This window comes from Myxine glutinosa, chromosome 4, assembly GCF_964187855.1.
Source record: "Myxine glutinosa chromosome 4, kmMyxGlut1.1, whole genome shotgun sequence".
Classification (NCBI taxonomy): domain Eukaryota; kingdom Metazoa; phylum Chordata; class Myxini; order Myxiniformes; family Myxinidae; genus Myxine; species Myxine glutinosa.
Window position 1 is genome coordinate 65,032,159 of NC_136264.1, and position 16,597 is coordinate 65,048,755.

A 16,597-nucleotide genomic window follows, 5' to 3' on the forward strand; every position below is an offset into this window, starting at 1 on the left:
GTGATGAGGCTTTTATTGAAATTCTACAAATACGGTTTAGATTTTGATGATTTGCATGTGATATGATTTAACGGATGTTTATATAAATCGTTTAAAAAAAAATAAAAAAAAGCCTTCAATTTCTGATATTTTGCCATTTCATTTGGGCCTCCCAATTGAAGCCCCGCCCATAGGCCGGGTACCGTTGCTAGTTTGTAAAATACACCTTTATCCAAGGCCTAAAAAAAACACATCAAAATGCAAGGGGCAAACTTGGAGCATGTAACACAGAAGAAGGATCTGGGGGCGGTAATTAATAATGGGGGTAAGCAGACAGCACAGTGCCAGGTAGCTATAGGTAAAACTATTAAGGTTTTAGGTTGTATTGGTAGGGGAATCAATAATTATTAATAAAAAAAGAGGTTGTGTTAACACTGAAAAGGAATATAGTGAGGTCTCATCTGTTGTGTTCAGTTTTGGTCATCATGTCTGAGGAAAAACATGACTGCCATCAAGAGGGGTCAGTGTAGAGCGACTGCATTGATCGTGGGCCTAGCTAGACGAAGCTAGGAGAAGCAGCTGAAGGAGACGGGACTTTTACTTTTACAATTGAAAGGAGGCGATCAAGAGGATATCTGGTATAATTAATGAATGTGATGTTTATAGAGTTCAGGCTTGAAGGGCCAAATGGCCTCCTCCTCCATCAAATTTCTGTGTCCATGTGTGTAACCCTAAAATTGAGCTGTTTCAACTGGAAAATAACTCAAAAGAGGGCAAGTTAGAAAATGAGACCAGAATAAAGAGCATTGAACCATTTCATAAAGGTCAACCCAAGGTGATACAAAAATGTACAAGCCAGCTATGAAGTCCAGGTGGAAGTAGATAACACAAAAGGCCCGGAAGCAGACCATGAGGGTGAAAATTGGATTCCATTCGGCCATGCCAATTTTAACTGCACAAGAGGGAAAACAATGGAATTATATATTCAAAGCTAGTACGTCCCAGGCTCTGAGTCTATTTGCAATCTTACCGGAAGAGTGCGTTCATCTGGCAGAGATCGAGGGGTGTAGTAGAACTCGGCAATGTCTGAATGGATTTCCGTTGGAGTTACGATTCCCTCGCTCAGCACTTTCGTGATTTCATCGTATGACACCTACTCCCGAGAGTATCAATAAACGAGTGGAAAAAGAAACAGAAAGAGGGCACAATTGATCTTTTCTTCATTCAGCAGGCATGCAGCTTCCTTTAAAGCTGCCCATTTGCCATGGAGATTGCTCCATGTTAAGGCATTACATTTTAGTCATGGTGAACGTGTGGGTAAATTGGCTACCTTGTGTATCGACTGACCTTCATATGGTACATCATCATTTCATTGGAAAGTTTGCTACGATGCTGAGCCTCGAACACCTTCTTGTAAAGTAGTGACTGTGTGGAGACAGAAAAGGACTAATATCGTCTTTTATGCCAGCTCCATAAATGCCTCAATAGGTAAATTAATACTCCACAAAAATTAATATTGTCTTAACTTATCTGGACAGGTATCAGCATGTTTTATTAATTCAGAATGGTTTAAACGTTTGCCATCCCTGGCATGCCGGAATAATTAAATAAAGAGACTTGAGTGATCCACACCAAACTCTTACATGGACCAGGAAGTGCTGCTGCAAAGACAAACATGATTTTCATGCAAATATCCAATCAGCACTACAAGGCCCCAATGGACTGCCAAGGTCTTTGCAAATAGAAAGTGTCCTCGTCTAATTAGTTACCTAAATTACCTAACCAGGACTCTATTATTTGGGCCACTGGTTGCATCTTTAATTCGCTTGCACATGCCAGGGAAAGTGCCACAGAATAATAAAGTGGTAAGTAAATAATTAGTCACGGTTATATTTGTAGCTTTCCCTAACACTTGGAACACGTCTTTCAATCCGAGGAAATGTCACATTCTCACACGGTCTCTCCTGAAGGATTGTCAAGTGATCCTACTTATGTACTTCCGCAATCAGCCACAGAGATGTTCAGTTTCTCAAACTTCCAGGCCTTGCCATTAGCTATGTCTGGGCAGGCCATATATCAAAGCCTCCAAATCCAGGTTCAGACATCTTCTCCAACATGCCAAGTCCTTCCTTGGGAAATCTCAACCTCTCTCAGCCTATAGGGCCTTTGTCCGTAGCTTAATGAAGAACTGCTCTGCCAAACCAGCTGCTTTCCCCCACTTCATATCTGTCACTCCACAACAAAGCTCTTAACATCAATGGCATCTGCCACAAAGAAGCATAAGCACAGGGCCTGCTGTTTTCCCATCACAAGCAAGTACCTGAGCTGTGATACATCACCCCTTCCAAGGTCTTCATCCATCCATCCTTCGCTAGTTCCCCCACCACCAAATTGCAAACAATCTTCCAGCAACCCCATCTTTGTGAAACTTCAAAAATAAAGCTCAAATCAACTCATTTGTTCCTCTATTCTCATACTTGTGGAACCTCATTCTTTAGTTTGTTCAATCCCATTCTTCCTTCCAGCACTTCAGGTTTGGAGTACTCCACCACACCTCAAGTCATCCTCCATCTCTACACATTATCTTTCTGTCCTCACAAACCACCCCCACCTGCTTGACATTGTGTCGTGACACACATTGCTGTGTCTGCTTATTGCACTACAGCCCGCAATGTCTGTGCGTTGCATTCTACCCCCAGTAGCTTCCTCTTCCATGATCCTAGACTTTGAAAACAAAGAAATAAAATTAAAAAATGGAATAAAACAAAATCATTGACAAGTCTCATTATATGCTGTGCAGGGTTAGGGGGTGAAGACAAAAAGACATACCGCATCGCATGCGTGTAGTGTATTCTTTCAAGTATCAATTAACTTTTTCACTACGATTACTCAAGCGACTATAATATTAAGATTTTAATTTCTGATCAGAAACACAAGTTAGCAGGAGAAGAAGCAGACAATCATGGCTTTAACATGTTGATACCGGTAAAGCCCATGTATAAAAGATAAAACACCAAGGTGGATATAATTAAACTTAATATGTTTGCCAATAATATCTCTGAAAGAAAAACGGTGTTCTTTAACCTGAATGAGGGCTTTTATTTTTCCAACAAAAATATTGATTGAATTTTTCAACTTCCTCCCTCATCAGACTGCCACGAGTGACCAGCTGCTTCTCCGTGACAGTACGTTCCCCCAAATTGGCCAATCAAGGCTCCCGATGATCCCTTTCCTGAAAAAAAAACCTGTTCTAGGGATGCTACTGGGGACTCTAAACCTTGTACATAACCCATTAGATCCTCTCTTTTCTCCATCACTAGGACGATCTCCTTACTCTTCTGGTGCAGGCTGGCATCCACACTATCATGACGGAACTTATACTCAATAAGTCTACTGTGATGTTTGCTTGCTGCATCTCCCTATGCATTTTTTTTGCCTTTCAAATTTCTCTCCTCAACCCCAGTTATTTTAATGGAATTTTGTTCGATTTTTGGATCAATATCCAGTTGCCCTGGCTTTATGTCACATCTAATCCAGTCCACATTTGTTGCAATTTGTTATCCAATTTGGTTTCTAATTGCCGGAGCATCTCTTCATTATTTTCTTTAAATTAGATTCCCATGTCAACTTTGGTGTATTTCATTTCATCTTTCATTTCCATGAAATCCACTTCTATGTTTATATCAATATTTTCATGAATTTCGCTTCCGTCTTGTACTCCATTGACGTGGCCTGTATCACCGCTCCCACAAAAATGTTTGAAATTTAATCCCTGGAGAGGCCAGGCTTAATTCCACTCATGCAAACAAAATGTAAATTGAATCGCAACTTCAGGACAGGATGCACCACACCCTAAGAACACCAGCGCATGCCAAGCACCTAAACTCCGAAGAAGGCCGAACAAAACTTTTCTTCAGGCCACGACAAGTAGTTGCAGCACGGAAAAAGCCCCCTCCATGTTCCTCCGGCCTGTGGATCGGTGAGACTATTCACGCTGCTATCAAACAAAGTTACACCAATTTAGCTCTGCTGGGAGATTATCAAATAAAGTTACACCAACTTAACTCTATTGGGAGCCCAACTGAACCAGAATGTTTGTGTTATAAAATGGAGGCAACATGAGGCAAGCCATTTCTTAAGAAATAAAAAAATGAATTATTAAACATACATACACACACACACACACACACACACACACACACACACACACACACACACACACACACACACACACACACACACACACACACACACACCTTAGATTAAGATTATGGGAGCATCAGGTGTCAAGCGAGACACAATGGTGGCCAAAAAGCTGTTCACCAACATCTCTTATCTTCCCCCATCCAAAACCTTGATCTTTTCTACCCCCGCTAATTTCACCCCAGATTCACTTTTTTGAAATACCGACTTCCTTCCTGGAAGTCCTTGCAGTGTCCATGTGTTTTATACTTCTCCCACCACTCCCCCCCTACCCCCTTTCCCACGCCTCCTCCCCCCAAGCCCTCCCACAGATCTCCCGATGTCCCTGCTCTCAAATGTTGCATTTGTGTGGTTCCCCTTCTCTCCCCATCTTGTCTACCGCTACCCTTATTATATGATTTGTGTGTATGTTTGATGTTTTGAGTGATAAATGTTAGCTCTTTCACGAGCCTCGATCCTGTATATAACAAAAAAAATTAAAAATAAAATAAAATAAAAAGTCGATGGTGGGAGTGGTCAGTGGCTGGGATTTGCACTGTTGTCAGAAGAACAACTACCTCTGTGCGGCTTTCTCTGGTAGCCAGTCATCGTTCTGCCTTGCTCTGCCTGTGCTCTCTGTGAAAACTGAGGGGGATTTTTCCATCTCCCACCCCACAGCCTCAGATCAATCCTTCCATCAAGGATTTGTCTCCACCTCAAGGCCTTCCACCAATGCCAGCCGATGGTAACAAACCTGAGGTAACAAGCCTCAGGTAACAAACCTCTCTGCTCACCTTCACTCCTTCATTCCTCTTTTCTCCTGCCTCTGGAACAAACTCCCACACTCCCTTCAATCCCACTCCTCCCTCCAGGTCTTTAAAACGGCTGTTCACCACCATCTCTTATCTTCCCCCATCCAAAACCTTGATCTTTTCTACCCCCGCTAATTTCACCCCAAATCCACTTTTTTGAGGTGACTTTTGACTTATTTCCTGGAAGTCCTTGGTGTCCTTGCGTTTTATACCTATCCTGCCTCCCCCCAGGCCCTCTCCCTCCCACACATCTCCCGATGTCCCTGCTCTCAAATGTTGTGTTTGTGTGCTTCCTCACCTTCTCTCCCCATCTTGTCGACCGCTCCCCTTTTTATATACTTTGTTTGCTTGTTTGTTTGATTTGTTTGTTTGATAAATGTTAGCTCTTTCACGAGCCTCGACTCTGTATACAAAAACAAATCCTCACCGACTGCACACTGATGGAGATCTAAGGGTGAGATGTTAACTCCCTCATTTGGTGGGGAAAATGTGATGTGTTATCCCCCGCGCTGCCCAGTCCCGCTTGGTTTCACAGAGGAGAATTTGAGATGAGACACCTAAACCAGGATATCTCACCAAGTACAAAATCCCGTGTGCTTTGCTGAAAACATTTTACATCGACTCTTTACCTTAAACATACACTTAATACAAAATGAGAAGTTATAAAACTACACGTGAATATAAACGGTGTCTCGGGCCTCAGCGTAACTACTGCCACCATAAATGTGTAAATGATTCAGTGTAAATGGATAGCGCACATGTGCGATGCTGATGCCACAGTAGATGGAGAATGCTGTTGCCAAATCTTCATCAAACTTGGAGAACCATGGTCCATTGATCTTGTTGCACAGTTCAGCAACACCGATCACCTCTGCAAGTACAAAATACAATATTCCAAACCGGTCTTGGCCTGGTATAAATCAAAACACTTACTCCATGGGCAACAATAAGCATGAGAGGTAGTGAGCATCTCCAGATGGGGATTAAGTAATCTCCGAGTATTTGATTCATGGAAATAAAACGTTATTCACAATGATTTTATTTTGAGGAATTTTAGGATTCTATTATGATTGTACCTTCATTTTCATCCTTAATAGGGAAGCAGAGGATGTTGCGTGTGTGAAAGCCTGTACTGTCATCAACCCCACGGTAGAACAGTGGATGCGAATAGGCATCTTTGATGTTGAGCACCTGGCCTGTGGTGGCTACATGGCCTGCGATGCCTTGATTGGCAGGGATCCGCACCTCATAGCTCTGCAAACCAACCATTCGAGTGAACATGAACCACGTCATTTTGGCACAGGTTAGGTTAGGGTTAGGGTTCGGGTTGGGGTTGGGGTTGTTAGGGTTAGGGTTGTTAGGGTTAGGGTGGTTAGGGTTAGGGTGGTTAGGGTTAGGGTTGTTAGGGTTAGGGTTTGGGTTAGGGTTGCTAGGGTTAGGGTTGGGGTTGTTAGGGTTAGGGTTGGGGTTGTTAGTGTTGGGGTTGGGGTTGTTAGGGTTGGGGTTGTTAGGGTTGGGGTTGTTAGGGTTGGGGTTGTTAGGGTTGGGGTTGTTAGGGTTGGGGTTGTTAGGGTTGGGGTTGTTAGGATTGGGGTTGTTGGGGTTCGGGTTGTTAGGGTTGGGGTTGTTAGGGTTGGGGTTGTTAGGGTTAGGGTTGTCAGTTAGTGTTGGGGTTTTAAGGGTTAGGGTTGTTGGTGTTAGGGTTGCTAGGGTTAGGGTTGGGGTTGTTAGGGTTAGGATTAAGGTCGTTAGGGTTAGTGTTAGGGTTGTTAGGGTTCGGGTTGTTAGGGTTCGGGTTGTTAGGGTTCGAGTTGTTAGGGTTCGGGTTGTTAGGGTTCGGGTTGTCAGTTTGTGTTAGGGTTGTAAGGGTTAGGGTTGTTAGTGTTAGGGTTGCTAGGGTTAGGGTTGGGGTTGTTAGGGTTAGGATTAAGGTCGTTAGGGTTAGTGTTAGGGTTGTTAGGATTTGGACTTGTGGACTTCATTAAAAGAGGAATCCTGTCTCTAGCTATCAGCACTATAAAAGAGATGTTTGTCTGTCTGTGTCGCTATTTTTCTCATAATGGCCCAATGGATCTTTATCAAACTGTGCCAGGGAGTGTTTTTACGCAAAAGCATTTCTTTGATAATTTTGTTTTTTTAATTGTATTCTTTTTTTAATCGTACTAAAGTGCCTAAGCCTTTGTAGCTTTGTGAAAGGGAATATTAAATGATCCCTGACCCCATTCCTTCGTGGGTGTCGGGAAGTGTTTTAGGCCTCCACAAAAAATAGAAAAGTACCAAAATTTCATTTCTTAAAAATATAAACAGGATTAGAAACAGCACTGGGCAACGCCGGGTACACCTGCTAGTATTAAATAAGTAATGTCCTACACTTACTTTAGCGAGTAATGGCACCAAAGTAGTTTTGAATCTCTTCCAGCTGCACGTGTGTCTGCCAATTATGTTCCTTTGGAATCTCCGTTACAGCTATGATTCCTCTATCAACCTGCACACTTGTCAAGCAGTTTGAATGAATTGGCTGCTCTGCCTTCTTGTTTGACTGGAGGGATCAGTTGTGGTTGTTTCCCCTTCAGGAATCTATGGGCTCTTCGTAACCACGTTTTTGAGGTCGCTGGTACTGGGCAGAGCCAGCCGCATGAGTTTATGTTCACAACCAATCCGGTCAGTTACGTGCGGGTCGTTGTGTGTCTAGAGTCCGGTGCCCTTGCGGTCAATTTGGGCTGCGTAGAAGCAGCCATTCAATGTCATCGTGGTGATGTCGTCGTGTTACTTGATTTTGGGGGAAGGAAAAAAAATGGCGGACATTCCGGAGTATGCAGGCACAATGTTAGTCTCACTGTTAGCAAACCAAGGAAGTGCCGATATTGGCTTCATTCTCTTAAGACGTGTCTAGTGGCCATAATCGTAGTGTGTTCAGCTAACGATGTTTTTGTTGAGAATGAATGCACGAGGCGAGACTATGCGCTCTACCAGGTGCTGTTCTACTTATTTATGAGACCGTCTATGGCTTTTGTGAGATTTTGCTTGTTACCTCCACCACCGAAGGTGGACGGAGGTTATGGTTTCAACCCCCTCTCTGTTTGACTGTGAACAGGATATCTCAAAAAGCTATGGACAGATTCGGACGAAACTTGGTGGAAAGTTTATTTGTGTGACAAGGAGGAAATGATTCGATTTTGGTGAAGATCTGGATCCAGATATGAGGATTTTGCAAAACCTTAAGTGACTCTTCACCATTGAGGGATAGGGCCAAAAACGATATATAGCATATATATATATTACGATATAATGTTGTGGATGACTTATGACAAAACTTGGTGGGTGAGGTGGTTAGGTCATCAGAACAATCTGTTTCTGGTGTTTGTTCCCTCCATCCCCTCCCTTACCTCAAACAGCTACACAGCTGACACTCCACGTGAAAGAGCTGAATGCCTTAACTCTGTGTTTGCCTCCAAATCTTGTGTCCCAAACCAATCGCTCTCTGTACCCTCCTTACCCAGTCAAAACCAGCTCCTCCTGGACTCTGTGTCCGTCTCTCCTGACAAGATGGAGAAGTTTCTGTCAAACCTCGACTCTGATTCTGCAACTGGACCAGACGGCATCAACCCACGGGTCATAAAATCCTGCTCTATCTCACCCTTTCTCAATTCTCTTCACCCTCTCTATGCTCAAGGTCATCTGAATCCCATTCGATTTTGGTTCAGGGCCGGATGCAGATCCGGCCTATCAGAGTGGATACAAAACGTAAACTGTTCAGCCTAGCAGAGGTACAATGTCTTCAAAAAGTATTCACACCCCCTGACCTTTTTCACATTTTGTTGTGTTACAGCCTGAATTTAAAATCGATTAAATTCAAACATTTTTGTCATTGATCTACACAATACCCCATGATCTCAAAGTGGATTTTTTTTTTGAATTTTTTTTTACAACTTCATTTAAAATGAAATGCTGAAATGTCTCGAGTCAATAAGTATTCAACCCCTTTGCTACAACACTCCCAATTGAGCTCAGGTGCATCCAATGTCCGTTGATCATTCTTGAGATATCTCTACAATTTGATTGGAGTCTACCTGTGGCCAATTCAATTGATTGGACATTATTTATTTATTTATATTTTTGTATTTTTTTTTGTATACAGAATCGAGGCTCGTGTAAGAGCTAACACATTGAACATGAAAACATGCACAGCCACATAAAACATACAATGAAGGGAGCAGGAGACAAGAGGGGGAGAGAGAGGGAAGCACACAAGCACAACAACAGTAGAGAACAGGGACATTGGTAGATCTGTGGAAGGGAGAGTGCTGGGGGAGGAGAGGGGGAGGGGTACACAGTATAAAGCAAATGAACACCACTCGGAATTACAGGAAAGAAGTTGGTGTTTGAAAGAGGCGGATTTGGGGTGTTTTAAAAGGGGTAGAAAAGATCAAGGTTTTGGATGGGGTTGCTATAAAACAATTTCTTGAGTGTTGAAAGTTCTCAAGAGAACAGTGAGCTCCATCATTAGGAAATGAAAAGAATACGGATCTACCCAGACTTTTCCTAGAGCTGGCTGTCTGACAAAATTGAGTAACCGGGCAAGAAGGACCTTTATCACGAGCCCAATGACCACTCTGACAGAACTACAGAGGTCCTTGGCTGAAATGGGAGAACCTGCCAGAAGGACAGCAGTCTCTGCAGCACTTCACAAATCTACCCTTTATGGGAGGGTGACCAGACGGAAGCCACTCCTGAGAAAAAGGCACATGATAGCACACCTGGAGTTGGCAAAAAGGCATGTGAAAAACTCACAACATGAGGCAAAAGGTTCTATGGTTTGATGAGATGAAAAGTGAATTAGTTGGCCTGTAGGCAAAGCGCTACGTCTGGCGGAAACCAAGCACAGCTCAACCCTCATCTAACACCATCCCTACCATGAAGCATGGTGGTGGCAGCATCATGGTATGGGAATGCTTTTCAGCGGCAGGGACTGGGAAACTTGTAATGATAGTGGAAACAATGAATGGAGCCAACTAAAGGCAAATCCTTGAGGAGAACCTGCGTCAGAGTGTGAAAGACCTTAGACTGCGGCGAAGATTTACATTCTAACAGGACAATGACCCCAAGCATACAGCCAAAGCGACACTGGAATGGCTTCAGAACAAGGATGTGAAAGTCCTTGAGTGGCCCAGCCAAAGCTCAGACTTCAATCCCATTGACAATCTGTGGAAAGACTTGAAGATTGCTGTTCACCGATGCTCCCCATCCAACTTGACAGAGTTTGACCAAATCTGCAAGGAAGCATGGGATAAACTCCCCAAATCCAGATGTGCAACGCTGATGCAGACATACCCAATGTGGAAGTGTAAATTTATGAAGCAAGCAACTTTTATGAGCCTCAACCCTGCAGTCCTAGTCTGCAGGTGTTTTTTTATTTCTTCCCATGTCTATTTGGGATTTCCTCCAGTTGGCACGTTATCTCCGACACTGCCCAGAATCATTTGCTCAAGAAAAAGTAAAACTCTTAGTGTAAGGCAATGGCAGATCGCATATTGCCATGGCAAAATCATTTTTCTAACTGAAGGGAATATGTAATACAGATGGGATGTTTTGTTGGAAAATAATGTGATGTTGGAAGTAAGTTGGAGAAAAGATATTGTCTTCTTAGTAAATAAATTAAATAATGGCAAAACTAGTAGCTGATAAACACCATGTCTGACCAGCTGCCTGGAGTAATTAGCATCCACTGAATTGCTTTACAAATCCCTTTGTGTTTATGAAACTAGTGAATAATCGACTTAGTACGAAGTCGAAGGTAAACATTGTATTGATAAGTGAATGCAAGATACTTGGTAATTATTGCAGAGTTAAAACAATGGAAGAAAATAATCCCCTCTGCGCTAAAATAATCCTCCCTGCGCTGATCGTTGCGGAGACAGACAGTCAGCGCACGCTTTTCTTTAATTGCCAGCGTTCTCGGGAAAATCTCTCAACAAGAACCATCCGTCTGCAACAAATTGAACTTCTGAGTTTTTAGATGGGTTTTAGTACGGCAAATTGTGAAGTAAATACCTATTTATTAAATAAGGACTGTCTTATTTAATTGCAAATCTTAACATGACTTATTAAAACTCATGTTACTAGTGTGTTAATTTGCAACATTGTATAATCACCCTTGCATCAAATAATAAATGAATTACAGATAAACCCACAGAATGGTAAATCATTTGGTATAGTTTTAATTATGGAGGCGCTGTAATTATTTGGTTGTGACTAAGGATAATATTGTTTTAAAATGTGCTTTGAAATAAAGTAAGTGATCTTTAGTTCTTGTCGTGTCAAAAATGAGTAACCACTTCACTGAGAATGACCTTCAGATGTTTTTGAAGGGATTAGAGACAGGGCTCCAGGTGTTTGCAGGAGACAATGGAAAAGCAGAAAGAATTTGGGATGCAAACCTACTCTCAGCAGGAGGCAACCTCATCCTCGACACCTACTCCCTCCCACCCAAACTTTGCCCAACCAATCCTATTGCTCTCCTCCCCTCTCTTCACTCCTCCCCCCTCCTCTTGCTCCTCCCACTTGAAACTGTATAAAAAATCAGAACGAATGACTAAAGAGCCAGGATACTTCACTTGGCTGGTTGATTTGTATGTTACTGTATACTGTGCAGTGTGCATGCTGGTGTTTGGTATGATATTTCCTTGCGCATCCCTACTGTACCAGGATTTTCACTCTGGACTTTGATCCAAGATTTGTTGTAAATCTTCCTTGTGTGTTTTTGTGAATTGTATCTTGCTCTTCTTGGTTTAATAAGGGTAATTGTTTTCTTGCTGTGTATTTTTGAAGACAGAAAGTGTTGTCCTCCTCTGGAATTAAATTTGTGACTCTTCTGACAAGTTGATGGACATTGAATTTATTGGTTCATATATTACATACTACTGTAGGGAAAATATCCCCGACACCAAGAAGCCTCGAAGCTGTAATCGCTGCCAAAGATGCTTCTGCAAAGTATTGACTCTGGAGGTTGAGACTTATGTAAATTAAATATTGCTGGATTACATTTTTAATTTTTTTGTAAAAGTTTCCAAAAACAATTCCACTTTGACATTATGCGGTATTATGTGTAGATGGTGATCAAAAAATCTCAGTTTAATCTATTTCAAATTCAGGCTGTAACAAAATGAAATGGGAAAAAAGTCAAGGGGTGTGAATACTTACTGCAGACACTTTATGCACTCTACCTAGTGATGTTCAATTATTACTGCAGCAGCAGTGATCCTGGAAAACCCCATTGTACATAACATTTGATTGTTGTTATCATGTTATATTAATTTTCTTTTTTGTTTTTTTCCGATATTTTAATGTTCCTTTCGTGATTATTTTCATGGAACAAAAAAGGGCATTAGTAGTTACAAAGATGTCTTTGCAAACTTTTGCTGGGATGCCTTAATCAATGCAATTCTGTTTCCATTTACAACCCTTTACATTGGGCTCCCCTTGAGTCGTGATCTAGCATTTTGAGGTCTTGGTTTTCTTTCTACGGTATACAAGGCTGATAGAAGAGCTTGTACATACAAAAAAAGTTTTAAATATCTCCAAATATTGAAGCAAATTACTAGGACATTAGGAGACGAGAAACATATCAACACAGTCTGATGGAATTGTTAGGGTTAGTGAGCTTTGTGCTTTGGTGGGAACATCAAGCACAACAACCCAGAGGAGTTGTCTTTGGTTCTGTGACCATGAGTCATGCATTTTCCTTGGGGATCTCGTAACAGGAGATTAACCCATTTTGAAATGCAAACCAAAGAGAGAATTGGGCTGGAAAAGTTAATCTCCCAAACATTTCTTTGCTCTGAATGATGTAAAAAATCTATTTTTTATTGAACTCTCTGTTCCTTCTGTGATGATGATAAAAATGACCGCAGTGAAATGTTTTTGTCCAAACAGACACCAAAACTGAAAACAATGTGTTGTGTTTTGTCTCACATGTGGCCCTGAAACATATGATCAGCTTGATCATTATCATGTGGTCAATGAAAGGGGAGAAGATGTGCCAAGGTGTCTTTCATTGAAGAATTTCCTGCTCTAACCTACAGGGGGCATTGCATCAGTACCACAGTTGTGCCCCCTGCAAATGATGCTATATGCTGCCTACAAAAAAGAGGTTAGAGCCTCACAATCAATTTTAAAAAAATGTTCTCCATCTGTGTCCTCACCTCATCATCGACCACGCCTCCATCAAATACTTTGGCAACCAACTCTTGCCGGCCGCGCTCAAGTAGAAACACGGAGCAACTGCCAGAAATAAATTACAATCGGAATGCCTATCGCTCTTTCAAAAACCTCTTCATTTAAAAATCGACATTCACAATTCCATTGCCAGCGTGTATTGGAACACAATACATGAACCAATAAACATTAATCTCACCTCTCAGCATTGCTCAGGTTCCGGGCCTCCTGCATGATCTCGTAGAGCAAGACGGTAACATCATCTAGAATCAATTGAAGACAAGTCTAGAATCACAATGGCTCACTGCTACCTTTCCAGAGGCCTCTAACAACTTGCAACAAGTTTCGGAGGATAAGAAAAACAAGGAATAACAAGGGAATTTGGGGCAGGAGGAAGCCATTCTGTTCATCATGCCTGCTCCACACCAACACCTGATTAAAGAAATCAGTTAATATGATGTAATTTCATTGGGGAAATTGGGGGAGGAGCGGGGATGAGTAAAGCATGGCAGGCTTAAGGATATAAGAGAAAAAAATGGGGAAAAAATGTTGTGGTTTTATTGGGGGGGGGGGGGGGGGGGGGAGGGAAGAGAGGTGGCAAAGGCGGTTTTCTGGTGAAGAATATACAACACCGTCGTGCACACTTCCTTGATGAGACAACAGACACCATACTCAGCACAGATGTACAAGATCACCTATCCATATTCAAGCTGTCTACCAGTCCTGTCAATATCTACAATGCTTCAAGGTACCCATGTAATTGTCCCCCGTCGCACCGCAGAGCGAAAGGGGGACTATGGTTTTCCCCTCCATCCGCGTGTGCGTCCGTCCGTCCGTCCGTCCGTGCGTGCGTGCGTGCGTGAGCGAAGGACCGAATTATAATTTGGTGTGTGGATGCAACGAGGCATATGGAAGAACCCTATTGAAAATTAGGTCGCCACGTCAAAATCCAAGATGGCTGTCACCATATCTAAACCTTGTGAGCGCGATATCTTGAAAAGTAAATGTCTGAACCCTGTAAGCGGATTATCTTGAAAAATAAATGAACTACTAACTTCTAATCCGGTGTGTGGGTGCATCTTCGCATAAGGAAGAACGCTATTGAAAATTTGGTCGCCACGTCAAAATCCAAGATGGCCACCGCCATGTATGTCTGAACCTTGTGAGCGGAATATCTTGAAAAATAAACGAACTACTAACTTCTAATCTGGTGTGTGGGTGTGTCTCCAACCCACTCGCAAGTATTATCGATTCTTCCATGTTTTCTGTATCTTCCACTTTGTCAACTCACATCACTTCACCGACGGGGGACCGAGGCGTAACACTTGTTCCAATTTAAATCTATGGACTGTTTCTGTTGTGACACCCTTTCCAGGGAGACCATCCCATGCATTAACTACTCTCCGAGTTGAAGACCACTGCCTTACTACTGTCTTAACTCTACTCTTTACTCTCAGGCTATGTCCCCTGGTCCTATCACTGGCTATTCTGCTGTGATAGGGTCAGGTTCTCTCCTAACAGCACACAGATCTCTCCTCATACTCTCACGGTTTGTCTTCCTGAAATCGAATAGCCTTACACTACTATCCTTAACTCCAACCCTTAACAGAATCCTTGCACACACGATGTTATTATTGTCACTTGATCAGGTCTAAATACTGATTATATTATGCTCCCCTACCTCCACCTCCTCCACCATTTTGGGATTATTACTTAAAAAACAATCCTGGACGAGATCTAGGAAATCTTCATCTGCTCTGCCCTTTCCCTGTTCCTGGACCCAATCTATCCCTGGCAAGTTAAAATCCCACATAATCAATGCTCTTCCCTTACCACATGCCTTTCTCAATTCTTCATGTACCCTTCCTTCCTCCTCGTCCTTCACACCAGGACCCCTATAAAGGTATCCGAGGAGTATCTTACTGTTTTTACAATCTCTATCGGCTATCCATCCATACATAATAATTCCCAAGTTAATGTTACCCCTTTCTTTCGACGCAATGCTGTCTTTTACCCAGATTGCTACATATCATCCTATATAGGATGAGGAATGCTTATTGCTCTTGTAGGCTTTGTTTCTACAATTAGCGCCCCCAAATTTTTAATGGTATTTCTTAAACAGAGTTTCTTAAACCACTTCGAGTACTAGACCAACATTTAGGATTTTTTTTATTTCTTCCTGCATTTATAATTTCCAATATTTCCGAGCTGTACCTCAGAGCCAGTTCGGACTTTCGGAATGATATTTTGCATCAATAATGTGAATGGAAAGTAGGTGGGGTTGACATCATTTGTTTTGACATTGACCTAATTAAGGTCATGACCTAATTATAGACATTTTAACATTTTTACCACAACACGACTAAGCTTTGTCTGATCAGACCAAAATTGCCCTCACTAGATATCACAGATTAATTTACATCATACCCCTCCAAATTAAATGTCAAGGTCTTAGACCCCAAGATGTACTAAACCACCATTAAGGTTTTTTCTTCCTTTTTTCTGCTAATGTTTGAGGACTTTCTAAATTAAATTTTGCATCAATAATGGGAATAGAAAGTATTCTGGGTTGACCTCATTTTTTTGCCTTGACCTAAATTTAAGGTCATGACCCAATTAGACATTTTAGCATTTCTAACCAAAACTCGACTATGGTTTGTCTGATCGGAACAAATCTGCCCTCCCTAGATAGCCTAAAGCATGGCGCATTTACGCTGATCTTGCATCATACACCTCCGGATTAAATGTCAACATCAAATCGTGGTCTGAAAAAAAAATAATGCAGTCAAGGTCAAATGATGATCTGAAAAAAATAATGCACGCATTTTATTCATCTCTCAATTGTGCCAAAGTGGAATCTCAAAGACCGTTTAGCCTTCTAAGATGTCCTTGCATTATAATAGTGTACCTGCACTGAAGTTGTGCACCTGATATTTGATTAGTGTCCTTGACTCACTTTTTTCGGTTTATTATCTAATTAACAAAAAACACTTTTTTGATCGCAACTTGATTAATCTTCCTCCGATTTTCATGATGTTGAGTTTTATGGAACGATTGTATATGGGGGACACATTTTATTTATTTATACTCTATCCCTAAATGTTTAAGGTCAAGGCCATATGGTGGGCTGAAAAAACATATAGCCATCATTGGATGTTTTTATTTTTATTTTTTCAGGATTACAGGCCAAGGGTAAGTCGCAAGCGATCTCCAAGGGTAAGTCGCAAGCGATCTCCAAGGGTAAGCCTCCCCCGGTCTTATCCTTGGTGATCACTTTGTGATCGCAGATATCTAATTTCTCTTTCCTATCACATCTATAACACATCTTGTAGCCTTCAAATCCCATCCTCCAATTACTCTCTCATTAAACCATGTCTCGCTTATTTCAATTATATCGTACTCCTTGCTAT

The 16,597-nt window shown here is 41.9% G+C and overlaps 1 protein-coding gene across 1 annotated transcript in view; it reads right to left on the reverse strand.

Annotated features, from left to right (window-relative positions):
- The window catches only part of PDE2A (phosphodiesterase 2A), a 376,017-nt gene that overhangs the window by 89,899 nt on the left and 269,521 nt on the right, over nt 1-16,597 (reverse strand). Inside the window, exons 16-21 of the mRNA XM_068112452.2 lie at nt 13,387-13,450; nt 13,175-13,253; nt 6,050-6,227; nt 5,732-5,844; nt 1,327-1,404; nt 1,010-1,132 (exon numbers count right to left, since the gene is read on the reverse strand). Of these exons, the coding sequence (XP_067968553.2) occupies nt 1,010-1,132; nt 1,327-1,404; nt 5,732-5,844; nt 6,050-6,227; nt 13,175-13,253; nt 13,387-13,450 (635 nt within the window). The remainder of the gene's footprint in view (nt 1-1,009; nt 1,133-1,326; nt 1,405-5,731; nt 5,845-6,049; nt 6,228-13,174; nt 13,254-13,386; nt 13,451-16,597) is intronic.